Source organism: Mus musculus, chromosome 4, assembly GCF_000001635.26.
Source record: "Mus musculus strain C57BL/6J chromosome 4, GRCm38.p6 C57BL/6J".
NCBI classification, from domain to species: domain Eukaryota; kingdom Metazoa; phylum Chordata; class Mammalia; order Rodentia; family Muridae; genus Mus; species Mus musculus.
In genome coordinates, this window is record NC_000070.6 from 24670001 (window position 1) to 24685640 (window position 15640).

Below are 15640 nucleotides of genomic sequence, written 5' to 3' on the forward strand. Positions count from 1 at the left end.
ATTATGAGTTCTGACAGTGCAGAGTTATAAAACACAGGTAGGGTTATCAGCTGAGGCTTTAAGTGGGTATTCAGCATAATTCTAACAAATTCACTCTTGAAAAGCACAAAATGACTAAAAAGGCTTCCATGGCCTAACCTCTCAGCGCAGTCTGATAAAGAGCGGTTTTTGCTCAGCTGGCTTTGCAAATGCTGAGAGGATCGGGCTGAGAACACGCATGCGCCGGAGACGCTTTCATTAGCTCCACAGTACAGGTCCCTCGGTCCCAGTCCTTTTTGTTCTCTGAGAACAGGAAGGACATGAAGAGCTGAGAAAGACTTCATTCATCAGTGGGTGCGCATCAGCTAGAATCAACTGTGGCTACAAACCTGAAGCTCCCCTGCTGTACCACAAGTGGCAGAGAACGGAGCAGAACCACCAATCCAAAGCTGACATAAAAAGAGTATCCCAAGAGAAGAATGGAAGTTCTAAGACGGGGCCAGGTAAACGGGGCATTAAATGGATTTGGAGAAAATGAAACAGTATGAAGTTAGTTATACAGTCCTTCTTGCATTAACAAACTGTAGATATTAACATCCTTTAAAACATAGCGATGAATGGAACCGAATAAACAAGCCTCTAGCTTCGATTTTCTTAAGTTTGCAATCAACTAGGGACTCATCATGAAACTGATAGGTTTTAAGTCAAAGCTACAAAACAAAGGGAAAAGGTTTAGCTATAAAATCCGTGTGTATTATTTGCATGTGCACAAGTGCATATATGCACGCACGTGTGTGTGGTACAGGCTCTGAAGGATTTTACGTTTCTTTAGGATTTGAACATTCAGGATTCTACCTCTCTGGAGTGCACTGCTTTGAATTGTGCTCAGCACTGCTGTAAGGCGAGAGGGTATCCGCTGGCTCAGCTTTCAGGTTAGCTTTTAATATCTTAACTAAGTAGCTTTACAGAAAACTTAGACTGTTGTTTTCTTGGCCAAACTGTACAGTGCAATGGCAGGATAAAGGCAAGCAGTTCACAAAGTAAAAGAGAGAGTGGACAGAATAGCAGGCTTTCCCATTTTCCATGTAGTAATTTAGAAAACAAAATTCCCCTGAGATCTAGAGAGAATTCATTGTAAGGCCTGCTGCCATATACACATGTACCCAAAAAGTACAAAATTCTGCCTCTGTGTGCATAGACTTCAAGAGTAAAATCCCAAGCTGAGGACAAGCTGGGGCACTCAGCACTCTGCCCTGCCGTGGTATTCTAAGGATAAGTTCAAAGGAAAGAGTTCCAAAAGATACTTTCCGAGTCCAGCCTTACACTCTTGCACTTTCTCAGGGACTCAGCTGCTATGGCACATCCCATCCATTGGGCACACAGGCACCATAGCGATTGTCACCAAGGCTCCCAAGGAGCTAGTTCTCTTAGTGTGAGGCTGGCTTCTTAAGCCATGGCATCCTTCTGAACAGAAGGTGCTTTGTGTACAGGATAAACTGGATGACGTGCTGACACTGATGGCTCATCAGGTAGAAACCAGCACTTCCTTCTGGGTTCAAAATACATGCAGAAGAAAGGCAGGGCAACTTGATTAGGTCCACTTCTAAGGCCCAGAACCCAAGGGTCACGGAATGGTCCATCACGTAGCCCCTTTACAGCATCCGAATCTTACATGGGAGGAGAAGAGCAAAGCCCGCTTTTCAGGAATCCTGTCAGCATTGGTGAACGCCTTTATTTACCACACTGTTTAGCTTTTCTGGATATGCATGCACTTTCTTACCCAGGGTATCTACACAAGTGGGCAGCACCAGGAGTCCCCTGCAGTGCTCATATACAGTGCCAGTCTCACACCGGAAGAGAAGGATGCTTACATGTACTGATCTCTAACTAAGCAGCAACCTTTCAGAGTACAGCTTAGTTTTCCTTTCAGCTGTGAGTAATTTCCCATTGTGATTGGCTGACTTATAGCCCATTTAGTATAATTAATGCCAAATTACATTGTAATTCACATAGAATTACGAATTAAAAGCTATATTAAGAGCAAATGGATTAATCAAAATTAATGATATTATACTCACTTGTTTTAAAGTGTTAATAAGATGGGCCTTCCTAAAACGTTTAAACTTAAGCATAGCATTATCAGACTTACTTGTGTGGCCAGAGGAGGTAGTGTGTGGACATTTCACATCAACAAGAGCACACACTAGGCAGACAGAAGTTTTCAATCTCAAGTGTGATAGGCTCTTTTGACTTGTACTTGAACAAAATATGAGTGCCTCTTACCAATACTGACCTGCAATTTTTTTTTTAATAAACAAAGCAGGAGAATGTTAGACAACTGTACTACCTACCTTTGGAAAACATCAAGGTCCTTTCAACTCTCCCTAAAATTGATTACATCTGCTTCTGCTTTTCCTACCAGGGTGCTGGGATTCATTTGCTGTCTTGATTATAATACTCCTGTAACAGAGAGGAGGTGCTAGAACCACGATGGAGAACGTCATCACTGGGAATGTACAACTCTGCAAAATGGGCCCAAAGAGAACCTAAGACTCATCTCTTTCTATGGGTTCTCATGCAGACCGTGGCCTTGGAATCACTTGTTTCCAGATATTTTAAGTCCAAATGTCCTCTCTTCCTATATGGTAGAGATGGACTACAGGGCTCATGCACTCCAGGTAAGTACCCACCATTACATTATAGCTCAATCCAAATCTTGGCCTTTATTTTATATTTTATCAAAAGTTACAGGGTGAAGGAAGTAGTACATACGATATTAGTAATAAATAACAGATGCCACGTCTTTTTCAGAGATTTCAATTCAATCTGAGTATCTTTGAGTTCTTGGGTCACTCTACATAGATGCTCTGATGTACTCAGTGAGAATGCCAGGGCCAGAGAATCAGTATGCTCTGGCATGGCCAACCATCACGAACTGCATAGCCACTTGAGTGACCTGGTACTGTACAACATGGAAGACACTAATACCAAATCAATACATACCGATTTGTTCAGAAATTACATATTCTATCTCTTAAACTCCATATCTAGGCTGTTATCCAAGCATCAACTTCTGTAACAGATTTCTAAAGTTTCAACATAATGAGCATATAATGAAGACATGATGATTCATTGTTTCCATTCCTTCCATACAGTTTCTAGTCCCAGGTAGAAACCATAGCCTGCGGATTTGCCCAGTCTTCCTTAGCTACCTCAGCAGAAGTAAAGGAACTCAGCGCTCTCTTACACTGATGAAGTCGCCTCACAGGATCTGCAAGTGACTCCACCTTATCAGCCTCCCCTTGGCATTCTGACGAACATAAGGTACTTCACTGAGCAACTGAAATGCTCTATACGTTCTTCTTAATTGACCCATCTAAAGAACCCCAAATTTTCTGGCAAGACCCTCAGCAATATATCCTACTGCTGATTCCGCTACTGCTGTTATCAGAGTCATTTTTGCTGTTTCCCACAGAGTTGTACAAGATGTTCAAAGGAATGCTGGCCAGTTACTGAAAATATCAATAGTTGATTTTATTCATTATGGAGTAAGATTTAGATATGGAAGATGTAGGGACTACTTTTATTTATTTGGTTGGGGGAGATGCTTGGTGTATTTTGAGAGAATAAAGTAAGATCACCATTGGAACAAAATGTAAAGTGAGTTAGTTATCAATGAATCTCACACTTAGACTCTGCTTTTCTCACTAGTTAAAATTTAGATAAAACTTGCCTCATACACTATAATAAGTCTAAGGAAAGATTCATATGAAATTATGTGTAAAAAATTCATTAAAATAGAAAGCTCTCTAGGCTTCTAAGAATTATTATTGTTGTTATTATTGGTGGACTTCTGTGCCTGCCCTCAGGGTTTCTACCTCATATACAGCTTATGGTTGGGTTTTATTTTTAAATCCCTGATAACCCAGGTAGCAGCAATATTACTGCAGGCCACCAATGCATAAGTAATATTCTCCAGTCATCTTTTCCCTTCTCATAACAACAACAAAAATATCAGTCTGGGAACAACATGAATCACAATGAAAATTAGAACCAGAAAACATAAATATGTCATATCTCATAAATCACCTTCTTGTTCTGTTGTGTTCAATTCCAAAAAAAAAAAAAAAAAAAAAAAAGGAAAAAGAAAAAGAAACTGTTAACTCCCGGGACCAGCAGCACATGAATACAAGTTGCCTTTCTTGTAATTTCTGATAATCGCTACCCCTCACAGCTACTCGACAGCACACTGCCCTAGTGCTGGGAATTGGCTGCAGCAAAGTCCCTATGAAATGGTTGTGTCATGTGTCTCACAAAGGCATAAAGCCCAGACAAACAACAGCAAAGCCACTAGTCAAGCTACCGGGGAAGCGCCCGCACGGAGAATTAGCAGCGTGGAGGTCAGGAGGAATGACTGAATACACAGTAGCATGTTCAAGTACCAAGCCCAGGCAGAACAGCATCTCTCAGGGTCCAGCTGGGGGCCCGTAAAAGAAGCATCCTCGGGACTGCACCATTTGAGATGCAAAGGAGCTGGTGTTTATTTTCTCCACTAACATTTAATAGAATGTACAAGACTGTATCCGCTGGGTGGAACGAGTAGGCAGTTTCGGGAAGAAAATTGAGAACTGGTACAAATTTGATTAGCTTAGGGATTGGTGAGTAAAAATACATATGGAAATTAATACATAAATATACCCTGCAAAGGCCTAGCCCGGAAAAATATAGCAATACTATTATACTACAACTTATGCACAAAAATAGACAAGGATAAAATGAAAGATTACACTTTCGGAGTAAAAGTCTAAGAACACAGAGTCTGACTTCATTTTAAGTTACCAAGATCTATGTATTTAAAATGTGAACTCTATTTTGGAAAATTTTCGATTATATAAGCATACCCTATGATTCATTTGATTAGGACAAAGACCAGCAGAGATTTTTCAAAGCTATATGAGCATGACCAGGATTCATCAATGAACAAGTTACTAAAGAAACAATGAAGGAACCCTGGATGCTGAGGGAATGTCCAAGCAATTGCACTTCTATTTCTGTAGAAACAAAGTCATTTCAATACACCCCAAGTGACAAGCAGAACTGTCCACAGCAGACCCACAGCACCCAGGAAAGCAGGGCCACTACCAAGCATCCAGCACCCATGCCTTACTTACCGCAGGCAGCAAGAGTGCTCAGTACCATCTGGCTGCCACAGCAGGGCCTCAGTACCTAGTTATCATGAATGAAGGACTGAAGCACGGCCATAGCACACAGAAGAATAAGCAAGATGACAGACTCAGTGCAGGAAGAGCAGTCATACTCTTTCTACTGTGGGTGCTACTGCACAACTACACAGAGAACCGCAAGAGCTTAAAATGTCTTCTTACGTCTCCATTTCTTTAGTCCTTGTGGTTGGATACAGAGCCTCACTCACCACAGAAAAGACTCTAAGCACTGAGATATACCCGGCCTTTCCTAATTTTGTTTAAAGGCAAAGGAATGTTTGATGCAATCTGTTTACCAGTTCTTAATAACTTTAGGCTCTTGGCCAGGGTGGATAGGTACAAAGTTAGGGGACAGGAATTTGCAGCTTTGTTCTGCCAATTTTCCACTTATATCATTGGACTGAAAAAAAATGGTAAGTATAAAAGCATTCTCAAGACTTTGACTCACTGTGTAAATCAGAAGCACAGGGATGCATTGGTTCACCAGTTGCAGTGTGTGATCGGCTTATGGCGGATCAGAAGTATATTCGGGTCAGGTTATCATCTAAGAGGTACAAGATGAAACCTGCAGAAGTCACTCAGGGCCTGCACCTTCTGACTATGAAAGGGTAGAAAGTTTACCTTCTGGGATTACTTTTAAGGAAAATGAGTAAGTTGAAACACCATGCATGGATTCTGTGGTGCAGACAAAAGCTAAAGAAGATCTGGTCAAAAAACAAAAACAAAAAATCATCAGCACAGAAGAGGCTGTTGACTACCCTCTCCAGTCTGTAGCTCTCCTTCTAGAGACACAGATTTCCAGTAAGATACAAGAAAATACGGATTTTAAAAGGCCAAACGCATTGTCTATACCGTGTTTCCTAAAAAAAAATTAAGTACATTATTATATAGGAATGGTAGTATATCTTATCATTCATTCAATTTTAATATTAAGGCTGCACATTATTGTCATTATTATCTATGGGATACATGAGAACAACATGGTTATACAATGTGAACATTGCAGGCCCAGCCTCTGCCTCTGGAAGTCCATAATCACAGACAGATGTAAACAGGATTATACCAGCTCGAAAGAGATAGCATGGACATCTTATGAATAGGAAGAAAGTGTCTACCAGCCAAGGACAACAAAGGAGTAAAAGCATTGTTAGAGACTATATAGGAAGTGTTAGTAAATTATTAAAGGGAAATAAATATTCTACAAATGCAAATATTAAAATGGAATAAATCTGATTAAATAACTTGAAATTTACCTTAAATTGTGTTCGGGGGTGGGGGGGTGGGGATGTAATTTCTAACACTATGTTTAACACTATGGTGGTTTGAATATACTTGGTCCAGAGAGTGGCACTATTAGGAGGTGTGGCCTTTTTGGAGTAGGTGTGGTCTTGTTGGAGGAAGTGTGTCACTGTGGGGGTGGGCTTTGAGACCTGTAAGCCAGCCCAATTAAGTGTTATCTTTATAATTGTTTTGGTCATAGTGTCTTTTCATAAAACCCTTACTTAGTAAAACCCTAACTAAGGCAAACACACAACAGGTGTCAAAAATATTCAACTTATTTCCCCAAGTTATCTTGATCTGCTTGCTTTGTTTGATTTGTTTCTACTATTTTAGAGGCAAAGTCACAATTATCAGACTTATTTCTTACAGTTTAAGCAATAAAAATCTCTTCCATTTTGGCTGGGTCTTGGGGAAGAAAGAGAGTTATCCAACTGTGCTCTGTTTTCCACCTCAAGAGACCTCAGTGTTCTCAGCTGCTCAGTCCATGCTGAAAAGAGAGACTGCCGTCTCTGTTAGCTTGTCTATGAACTTGGGCCATGTGGAGCTTTTCCTATCAACTTTTCTCCAATAGAAGAGATTCACCTCCCATTCTAGAGAAATCTAGAAAAATAGAATCTGTGACTGAGCAAGCAGGAAATGTACATTTTTGAGAAGAAAGAGATAAGTAGCCCCTCTGTAGGAAGGGCATTGAATTATTTCATTCTGAGCTGTTTTTCTTTTTCTATTAAAAATAGATTTTTTAATGCAATATATTATGAATATGGTTACCCTTCCCCCAACTCCCCATTCACACAAATCCACATCATTTTTTCTTCTCTCTCATTAGAAAACAAACAGGCTTCCAAGATTGTTTGCTTATTTATTTAAAACCATTTTGCTGACGACTAAGCACTGACTATATTAAAGGTAGACAACATGATGAACTGACACATACAAATGTTGCATAACTGTTACCACAGTCTAATTAGCATGTCCGTTGCCACCCTTGTAAGGTATCTAATCTTCAGAATTTGTGAAATTTGAACCCTTTGTCCCACATCTTCTTTGGCAGGACCCCTACGTAGGACTCTACAGTGTTGGCTGTGTTTCACTCTAGCCAGATACATTTAATAGTACCCTACTAAAACAAAATCTGGAGTTAGAGCTAAGAGTTCTCACTGACCTGAAAGCAAAATCAAACTGGTAGAAATTTGCGAGACAACACAGTGAGATTTCATGCCCCCAGTTCCTCTGTGCTGGCTGGCACATTTTTTGCTGGTTGTGTTTCTTCTTTCTTTGAAGATAATAATTTGGTGACTTTCCTTTGGAACTTGAGAAATCATTGTCCTCAAGACATAAACCAAGTTGTTGAGCTATACTGAGGTAAATTTGAAATGATATGTATTTAAAGTTCTTTTAGGTCATAAAGCTTCTGACATATAACTGTGGTTCAAAACTGTTTCCTCTGAAAACATAATGAAGTTAACCAACAGACCAAGCAATAATTGGCTAAACGAAGGAAAACCTGTCTGGATAAGACTAAGAAATTCTAAGAAATAGAAGAGTTTTTAAAAGGTCAAACTAAGCCTTTAATCCCAGCAGTTGGGAGGCAGAGGCAGGCAGATTTCTGAGTTCGAGGTCAGCCTGATCTACAAAGTGAGTTCTAGGACAGCACAGAGAAACCCTGTCTCGAAAACAAACAAACAAACAGGTCAAACTATCTGAGTATGGTGGTGTACACCTTTAATCTCTGCACTCTGGAGGCAGAGGCAATTGGATATCTGTGAGTTCAAGGAAAAACTCATCTATTACTGAGTTCCAGGTCAGCTGAGAATATATAACCCCTGTCTAAAGAAAAAAAATCAAATGGACAAAAACAAACAAACAAACAAACAAAACCAAGGTATAATGAGGAGGAGATTTAGTTGGCTCATGGGTCCACAAAATGGTCATTGCAGGTTGTGGCAAACTTTATCAAGGAGAGGGACAGAAAAAGAAAAAGGTAAATAAAAAAAGAAAAGTTTGTTCTACAAGATTAATTTAATGGTTCTTATGACAGGCTTCAGAGTCATCCTGATATATAATGAAAATTAGTCCTTTCACGGAAGAAGAGATTGTCCCAGATTACATTATCACAATGTAGTGAAACAGCCACCTGGGTAAACCTGTGTGTGTTGGCTGTGTTTCACCTAAGCTACCGTGCACATATTAATCAAATAGCACTACCTTCTTCCACGTTTCTATTACCTGCCCTACTTTGTGCCAATTTCCTTTCTCTTCCTCAGCACCTCTTCTTCACTGTTCTTTAAGACATGGGATGGGGATTTGTCAAAGTCAATGAGCACTTTATTACAGTGAGAACGTTCTGTAATGAACAATTCAGCAGTTTAATGAGATTCTGTAGATCTGTCTCCAGCCTGTCTGTCAAGTTTCACTTCTATAAAGCACCCTGACACTAATCCACAGGCAGACCCAATCTTTACCCTGGGCTGAATATTAGATTCGTCCATGGTATATTACATTACTAGTATAACCTCAGCAAAAAATGATGAACTTAACTCTACTTGAGGCAATATAGTTGGTCTGATTTGATTTTTCTCTATTGAGTATGAAGGAATTACTTATTTACTAAGATAAAGCAAAAACAATTTCTTATTGCCTCCTGAATGCCTAAATTGATAATATTTATGGAAGTCTTTTAATTCTTTTTTGGGGATCAGGTCTAACAAACTATCATATTGCCTGCAGAAACCAGTTTCTAAAATTCTACTTTATAAAACTAGTGGCCTTTAGAAAGGCAATTGTGATAGCTTCTATACAGACAGAATGGAATTTTCCTGATAGTCAGACATCTGCACTTTACTGTGCCTATCTAAGGCAGTGCCTAAAACTATGGGAAAATAACAGGCAGATGTCACAAGAAGAGGTGACTTCAAATCTCAGTTGTGTTAGTAAAAAACTGACATACAGAATCCATTGTGTTTCTTTTTCCCTTAATGAAGGGATTTGGCTACTTCATACTCTGAGCTGGCCATAGTAAATTCTGATGGTTTGTATGATAGGAGGGAGCTCCAGATTTCTGAACTCCCTGTCAGAACCGCATCCTCAACAACTCTTGCAACCATGGCAAAACTTCCTAGAAATGCCCAGGATGCAGCAGACTCTTGTAGCCTCTTTTAAAATCAAGACTGTGGACTGGGGGAGAGATATGGTAGCTATCAACAGCCTTGGATTGGAAGGGTGTCTCTGCTCTGTAAACTAGAGCCAAGTTCTGATGTCTTTATTCTATTTGTTAGAAGATGGAGACAGTCACCCACCTGGCCTGTTGTGCACTAAATCAATAAGTTTCACATGCCTGTGACTTTGCTGGCCCTAATCTCTTACTACATTCAATAAAAAGAAAGACTGTTGCTGATAAAAGTTCAAAGAAGGAAGGAAGATATCACAAAAGTTATACATCAGTAGAATCAGGTGTTAGATGACACATTTTGACCAGTGGTAAAAAGCTTCCTGAACATTTTTGGTAAGATAAGTGCTTACCCCCTCTCATCTGCCCATAGAACCTTGAACTTCTCCTAGTATAGCAGATAGCAACTATTCATATCATCCTGCAGGCCTGAAATTCCAAGTGTCAAGGATGTGTAGCCATGATGCTGTAGAATGAGCTAGGCAGCGAAGGGAGAAGGGATAAAATGAGCTCTAGATCCCAAAGTCTTCAGGCATATTATCCAAGGACAGTCACTAGGGATGAGCAGAAGAGGATTTAAATTGAATAATCAACTCTCCAACAAAAAGCATCCTCTGTCCCCTAGACAAAGCAGTGACAGGATGTGAAAAGATTCTACAGTCAGGGGAGAAGGAGGGGCTTGTGAGCGCTTGAGTGAATGCATAATGAACCATGGCAGGAAGATTTGTTTTTCTCACTATAAAGTAGGAAGAACTTCCTCTCATCTGAGGTCTGAGCTTCTTTCTATTGCAATAAGAAAATGGTGCTGCAAGTATAAAGGGACCATTGTCAGTATAGCAGTTAGGGGAGCAATAGAGAAGGGATAGGGCAGTAGAGGATAGAGCAATAGATTAGAGTACACGGAATCTGATCTTACAATGGAAAAGGGGGAAAGGACATCCGGGAAGGAGAGAGAGAGAGAGAGAGAGAGAGAGAGAGAGAGAGAGAGAGAGAGAGATATGCAAAGGAGGAAGGGGTTTCAATAATAGGAAGGATGTCTGAAAACGCTGTTATAAGGAATCATGCTATTAACTATCTGCCTTAAAAACAAAACTTACAGTCCATGTAAGTCTATGTATATACATAAATAGTTTAAAAGAAAATTTCTCATCTGTGTTAGCATTCTGTGTAATCTCCACCCCACAGTTACCTGGCAACAGCCAGGTGTGCCTGGCTCACTATAAAAGGGGCTGCTTGCCCCCTCCTCTCTCTCTTGCTCTTGCCTTACTGCTTCTGCTTTCTGTCCTCTTATCCCTTCCCGCTCTCCCCTCTCCATGTGCTCATGGCCTCTACTTCCCTCCTCCTCCTCCTCCTCCTCCTCCTCCTCCTCCTCCTATTCTTCTTCTTCTTCTTCTTCTTCTTCTTCTTCTTCTTCTTCTTCTTCTTCTTCTTCTTCTTCTTCTTCTTCTTCTTCTTCTTCTTCTTCTTCTTCTTCTTCTCCTCTCTCTCCCTCCCTCTCTCCCTCTCTCCCTGCCCCCCCCCTCCCTTGCCATACCCTGAATAAATTCTACTTTATACTATACTGTCATGTGGCTGGTCCCTCAGAGGGAAGGGATGCCTCAGCCTGGGCCCATCAAGGTACCCCCTTCCTTCACACCTCAGAAGAAATTATGTAATTATATTATAATCTCAAAAATAAAAGAAACAAATTTTTAAAAAGTCCAAATTCCCTACACATAAACACTATGCTCTTAGTAGGAATTTAAGAAATGGATTTCAAGCCAAGTATTTTACTCTATTCATAGATTCCAAAGTACAACCATGTTTGAACACTTGTGTTTACCATTGACCTCTTGTATTAATTTACCTGTTCATTTTCAATTCATTGACTTGTGAACAAGTCCTTCTTCACCCAAACTTAAATCGTCAAAATTAGCCAACTTCAAAACCCATTAACTAAGCTATCTACACATTAGTAAAAAACTCACATGAAAAAGTTTATTTGAACTAGTAGAAGATATTTCTAAGTTTTTCTCACTAAAATAATTTTTAAAAGAAATATTACTAGATTGTTTTTCACCAAACCCCTGAATTCCTTTAGATTCAGTGGCTTAAGTATGTATAAAATTGCTTTACAATATATTTGCTTTACAATCCATTCTTCTCATATTCAGCTTAAGAAATATTTTTTGTCTTCGAGAGAAAATTCTTTTCCTTCTGTAATTTACCCAGGTTTGAGGAAGCCACAGTAGTGGCCTCATCCCAAGTTGGGCTGCAGACCTGGTAGCCTTCAGTGACTTGCTTAACTAGGGAGCAGGGCTTCAACACAACCGATAGCCATGCCTCATCAAATAATGGTTGTTGCTCCAGAGTTCTTCCCTTTCTAATCATGTCCCACCTTCCTGAGGTCAGGCACCATGTCCTTACCTGCCAGATCTGCTCCTCACTCAGGGACGTCAGGCGGTCACTCTTCAGCACCTCCTGAAGCAGGCAGTAGGGCAGCGTGAGGACATCCTCTGGGCGGCTCTTCAGGAGCTCCGAGAGATGCTTCACTAGGAAGTCAATCACTGCCTTCTCCAACAAAGTGAGGTGAAAGAGGTCAGCAAGTCTGTACAGATCCAAGTAATTAAAGCTATTTAGTTCCTGGGTGCCAAAAACATAAACAACAAAAAAAAATCTCTTAGAAATTCACAAAGAACAGGCAAGAATTTAAGTCCACTCACCACTGTTTTTATAACAGGCACGGGGGATGGGGCCATTAGTATTAGGACCATCCCCCTGCCCCACCAATTATAAAGCTCTAAGCTTTTATTATTTTCTCCCTCTCTAAACCTATATTTTTAAAAAAAATTATTTTTATTTTATGTGCATTAATATTTTGCCTGAATGTATGTCTGTATGAGGGATCCCCTGGAACTGGAGTTACAGAATAGTGAGTTGCCAAGTAGGCACTTGGAATTGAACCTGGGTCCTCTGGAAGTGCAGACAGTGCTCTTAACCACTATGACATCTCTCCAGCCCACAAATCCATATTCTTAAAAACATCTTTAAGATTTAGGATTTCCAGAAAGAACTTTCTGGGTTTTGTGGGCTGAAATGCTCCTTTATAATCTTTTGAAAACCTTTGGAAGCCCTTACCAATAGAATGTGATGGTTATTGTTGCTGGCCATCTTGATTACATCTGGAATTAACTAAATCTCACATCTGTGAGAGACTTTTAGCTCAGTTGTTTGAGGTCAGAGACCTACCTTGAACCTGGGTCTCACCTTCTCATGGCAACCTATCTGAGGGACAGGAAATAGAGAAGCCTTTTGCTCTTTCACTGCTTCCTCTCGCTCTCCTTTCACTGGCATTAGAGCCTACTCTTTGTGATTCTGTTATTTACTGAAGACCAGTTGACACACCCAGCCTTGTGGACTGAACAACTATTAGAATCTTGGACTTTCCACTGGTAGCCATTGTTGGAATAGATGGACTACAAACTGTAAGCCATTCTAATAAATCTCCTTTATATCTATAAACATAAATTTATATATATAATAAAATAAATAGAATATAGGCTATTATACATAAAGACTATAATAAGTATAAATAAATTTGTGTATTTATATATAGGAAATTTATTATATATGCTAAGTATAATATAATACTAAAGATAGATATACACACTATCAGTTCTATCTATCCTCTAAGAACCCAGACTCAGTTATGTGTTCTACCCTTCCTGTAGTTTAGTTTAGCTTTTTGTCTACTGATGGTAATACAGGAACAGTTAAGTGAGGATTAAGGATGAAATACAAAACAAAAACCAGACTGACTTCAAATTGTTTCTGAAACTTTTTAACCTAAGTCCATCTGTACATAAAAACAACTCATCCTACTTTAATGGTACCGAAAGATGAAATTTATATGCAAATCTTAGCAAATGGGTTAATCTCACAGAAAGGACTTGTGTCTTGAATATTTATATGCCAAACCCGACTAAACATGGAGCTTGCTCTGTTAGCCTTGACATGCAGAACACCAATAGCATACCCTCCTACCCATTCCCAGCATCACACACAGCCAGGACTCTGGGAACCCACAGCCATAAAGTTGCAGCTCCCCCGTTCCCAAGGAATTTCTGTCACTGTGCCCCTGGGAGAGCCAGAGTGGCTCATCTGTTGATAGAAAGCTTGCCTATTAAGTATAACAAGAATGACAGTATCTTTAGATGCTCCCCATTCTCACTTTATAGTCACTAATATGCGGGCAGTGTTTGGAAGAGCAGAAGGTCTAGAGGATGCTACGAGACAAGCTATAGGTTCTTTATAGACATTCTGTACACCTATTTAACTAAACTTGACATATTTCCTTTCCCTAGTTGTCTCAGATTATTAACTAACAATATTTAATTCTATTATAACAAATATATATACATATATACACATAATATTTGATTCTAAATGAGTATTTTTAAAATCTTATTTTTACTAAAATTCTCAAATATTACAGGATCATATATATCACAAGTTCATATGTTCTGGCTTTGGTTAAAATGAGAGTCCACTTAGTGCTGCCTGTATATGCCTGGGCATGGGACAACCTCCTGGAGCACATGTGTCCTCTTGGGCAACACACCCATAAAGGAAATCGATTTTCCTTCTGCTAGCAGACACTAATTTTCAGTTGTACCTCAGTTGAGGGTGGGACTTCATGGGCCCTTTCCTATTCACACTGGGATTCTGGCTAGTTAGATCTAGGTCTTATGTATGTAGTCCTCACTGCTGTGAGTTCATGTATGTAAGAGTTCTGCCATGTCCAGCATGTGCAGACATCCACAGCCACACACTCTTACAGCCTCTCCTTCCCCTCTTCCATGATGATGGCTTTAAAGGAGCGTCTGATACAGATGTCCCATTTAAAGCCGAGCATGCCACTGTCCCTGACTCTTGGCATGCTGACCAGTTGTCGTTCTGTATATTAATCACAGTCTACTACAGTAAGAAACTTTTCTGAGAAAAGCTGAGAAAGAAATACACTAATCTGGTAGAGTAGGGAAGGAGAATTTGCTGTTAGTCTGAAAGGACTAAATGCTTATTTGTTAAAATGCTTTTTAAAAAAGATGACCCCTAAAGTCTACTACTATGCAAGTTGATGGGGATCCAGTCACACTTCCACTGAAATAACCCTGGATTCTTATTCACATTTTACCAAAGGAATACAGAAGTTACTGAACCAGATTTTCAAGTCTTTTTAAAATTGTTGTTCTTCAGAGTTTACTTCTTAGGATTTGTAAGTACGAGGATGGCAGGAGAGGGCAGGAGATTCTAGCGTGCACTTCAGCACATCTTTGAGATGGAATACATCTCTGAAGCAAGTTCACCTAATTTGGAGTCCTAAAAATATTTTGGCATCCCAGAGCATTACTCTGGTATTCTTCCAAACCCTGCTTTTCAATTCTTGGAGGGGGGCAGGATTCTGATTCAGTGGCTAGCATCATGGCACAAATAGGGGAGTGGGCAAGAGCAGAAATAACTGTGGTGCTAAGGAGGTGGGAGAGGCATGGAGCAAGTGAAGAAAGCATGGCTTGAATATGGAATGGTAACTGAATACACTTCGCTAGGGGCCTTTCTATCCTTTTACACCTATTCTGGGTCTCTTCCAGTTACTTGAAAGCCCACAACTTGAAAAGTCCCCTTCAAAAGTGCAAATAATTTCTAAAATTAGTTTAATTAGTGATCTTAAATAAGTGTTATTTTTCTTTTTCTTTTTAATTTTTATATAATATAATTTGATGTTTTTTCCCTTACTCCTTCCAGACCCTTCCCATCTTCTACCTACCCAATTTATGCTTCTCTCTCTCTGCTTCCTCCTCCTCCTTAAAGAACCAAAAACAATGTTCTCCTTGAAATTTTTATTTATTTATTTTTATTTATTTATTTAGTTTGTTTGTTTGTTTGTTTTTTGAGACAGGGTTTCTCTGTATAGCCCTGGCTGTCCTGGAACTCACTTTGTAGACCAGGCTGGCCT

General features: G+C 39.7%; 1 protein-coding gene and 1 long non-coding RNA gene across 7 annotated transcripts in view; one reads left to right on the forward strand and one right to left on the reverse strand.

Moving 5' to 3' along the window:
- Nucleotides 1-4091, forward strand: part of Gm31436 — a 5532-nt gene extending 1441 nt beyond the window's left edge. The window contains exons 1-3 of one of the 2 annotated variants that reach the window (XR_390446.3): nt 1-911; nt 2402-2657; nt 3135-4091. The exon at nt 1-911 is cut by the window's left edge and continues 1441 nt beyond it. This is a non-coding gene — a long non-coding RNA (predicted gene, 31436). The remainder of the gene's footprint in view (nt 912-2401; nt 2658-3134) is intronic. The other variant, XR_001784260.2, reaches the window with a different exon arrangement.
- Klhl32 (kelch-like 32) overlaps nt 1-15640 on the reverse strand; it is a 238592-nt gene that overhangs the window by 57442 nt on the left and 165510 nt on the right. For 3 of the 5 annotated variants that reach the window (NM_001033531.4, NM_001163020.2, XM_017320094.2), the window contains one exon: nt 12055-12270. In NM_001033531.4, the coding sequence (NP_001028703.2) occupies nt 12055-12270 (216 nt within the window). The remainder of the gene's footprint in view (nt 1-12054; nt 12271-15640) is intronic. The other 2 variants (NM_001355618.1, XM_030253379.1) reach the window with 1 other exon arrangement.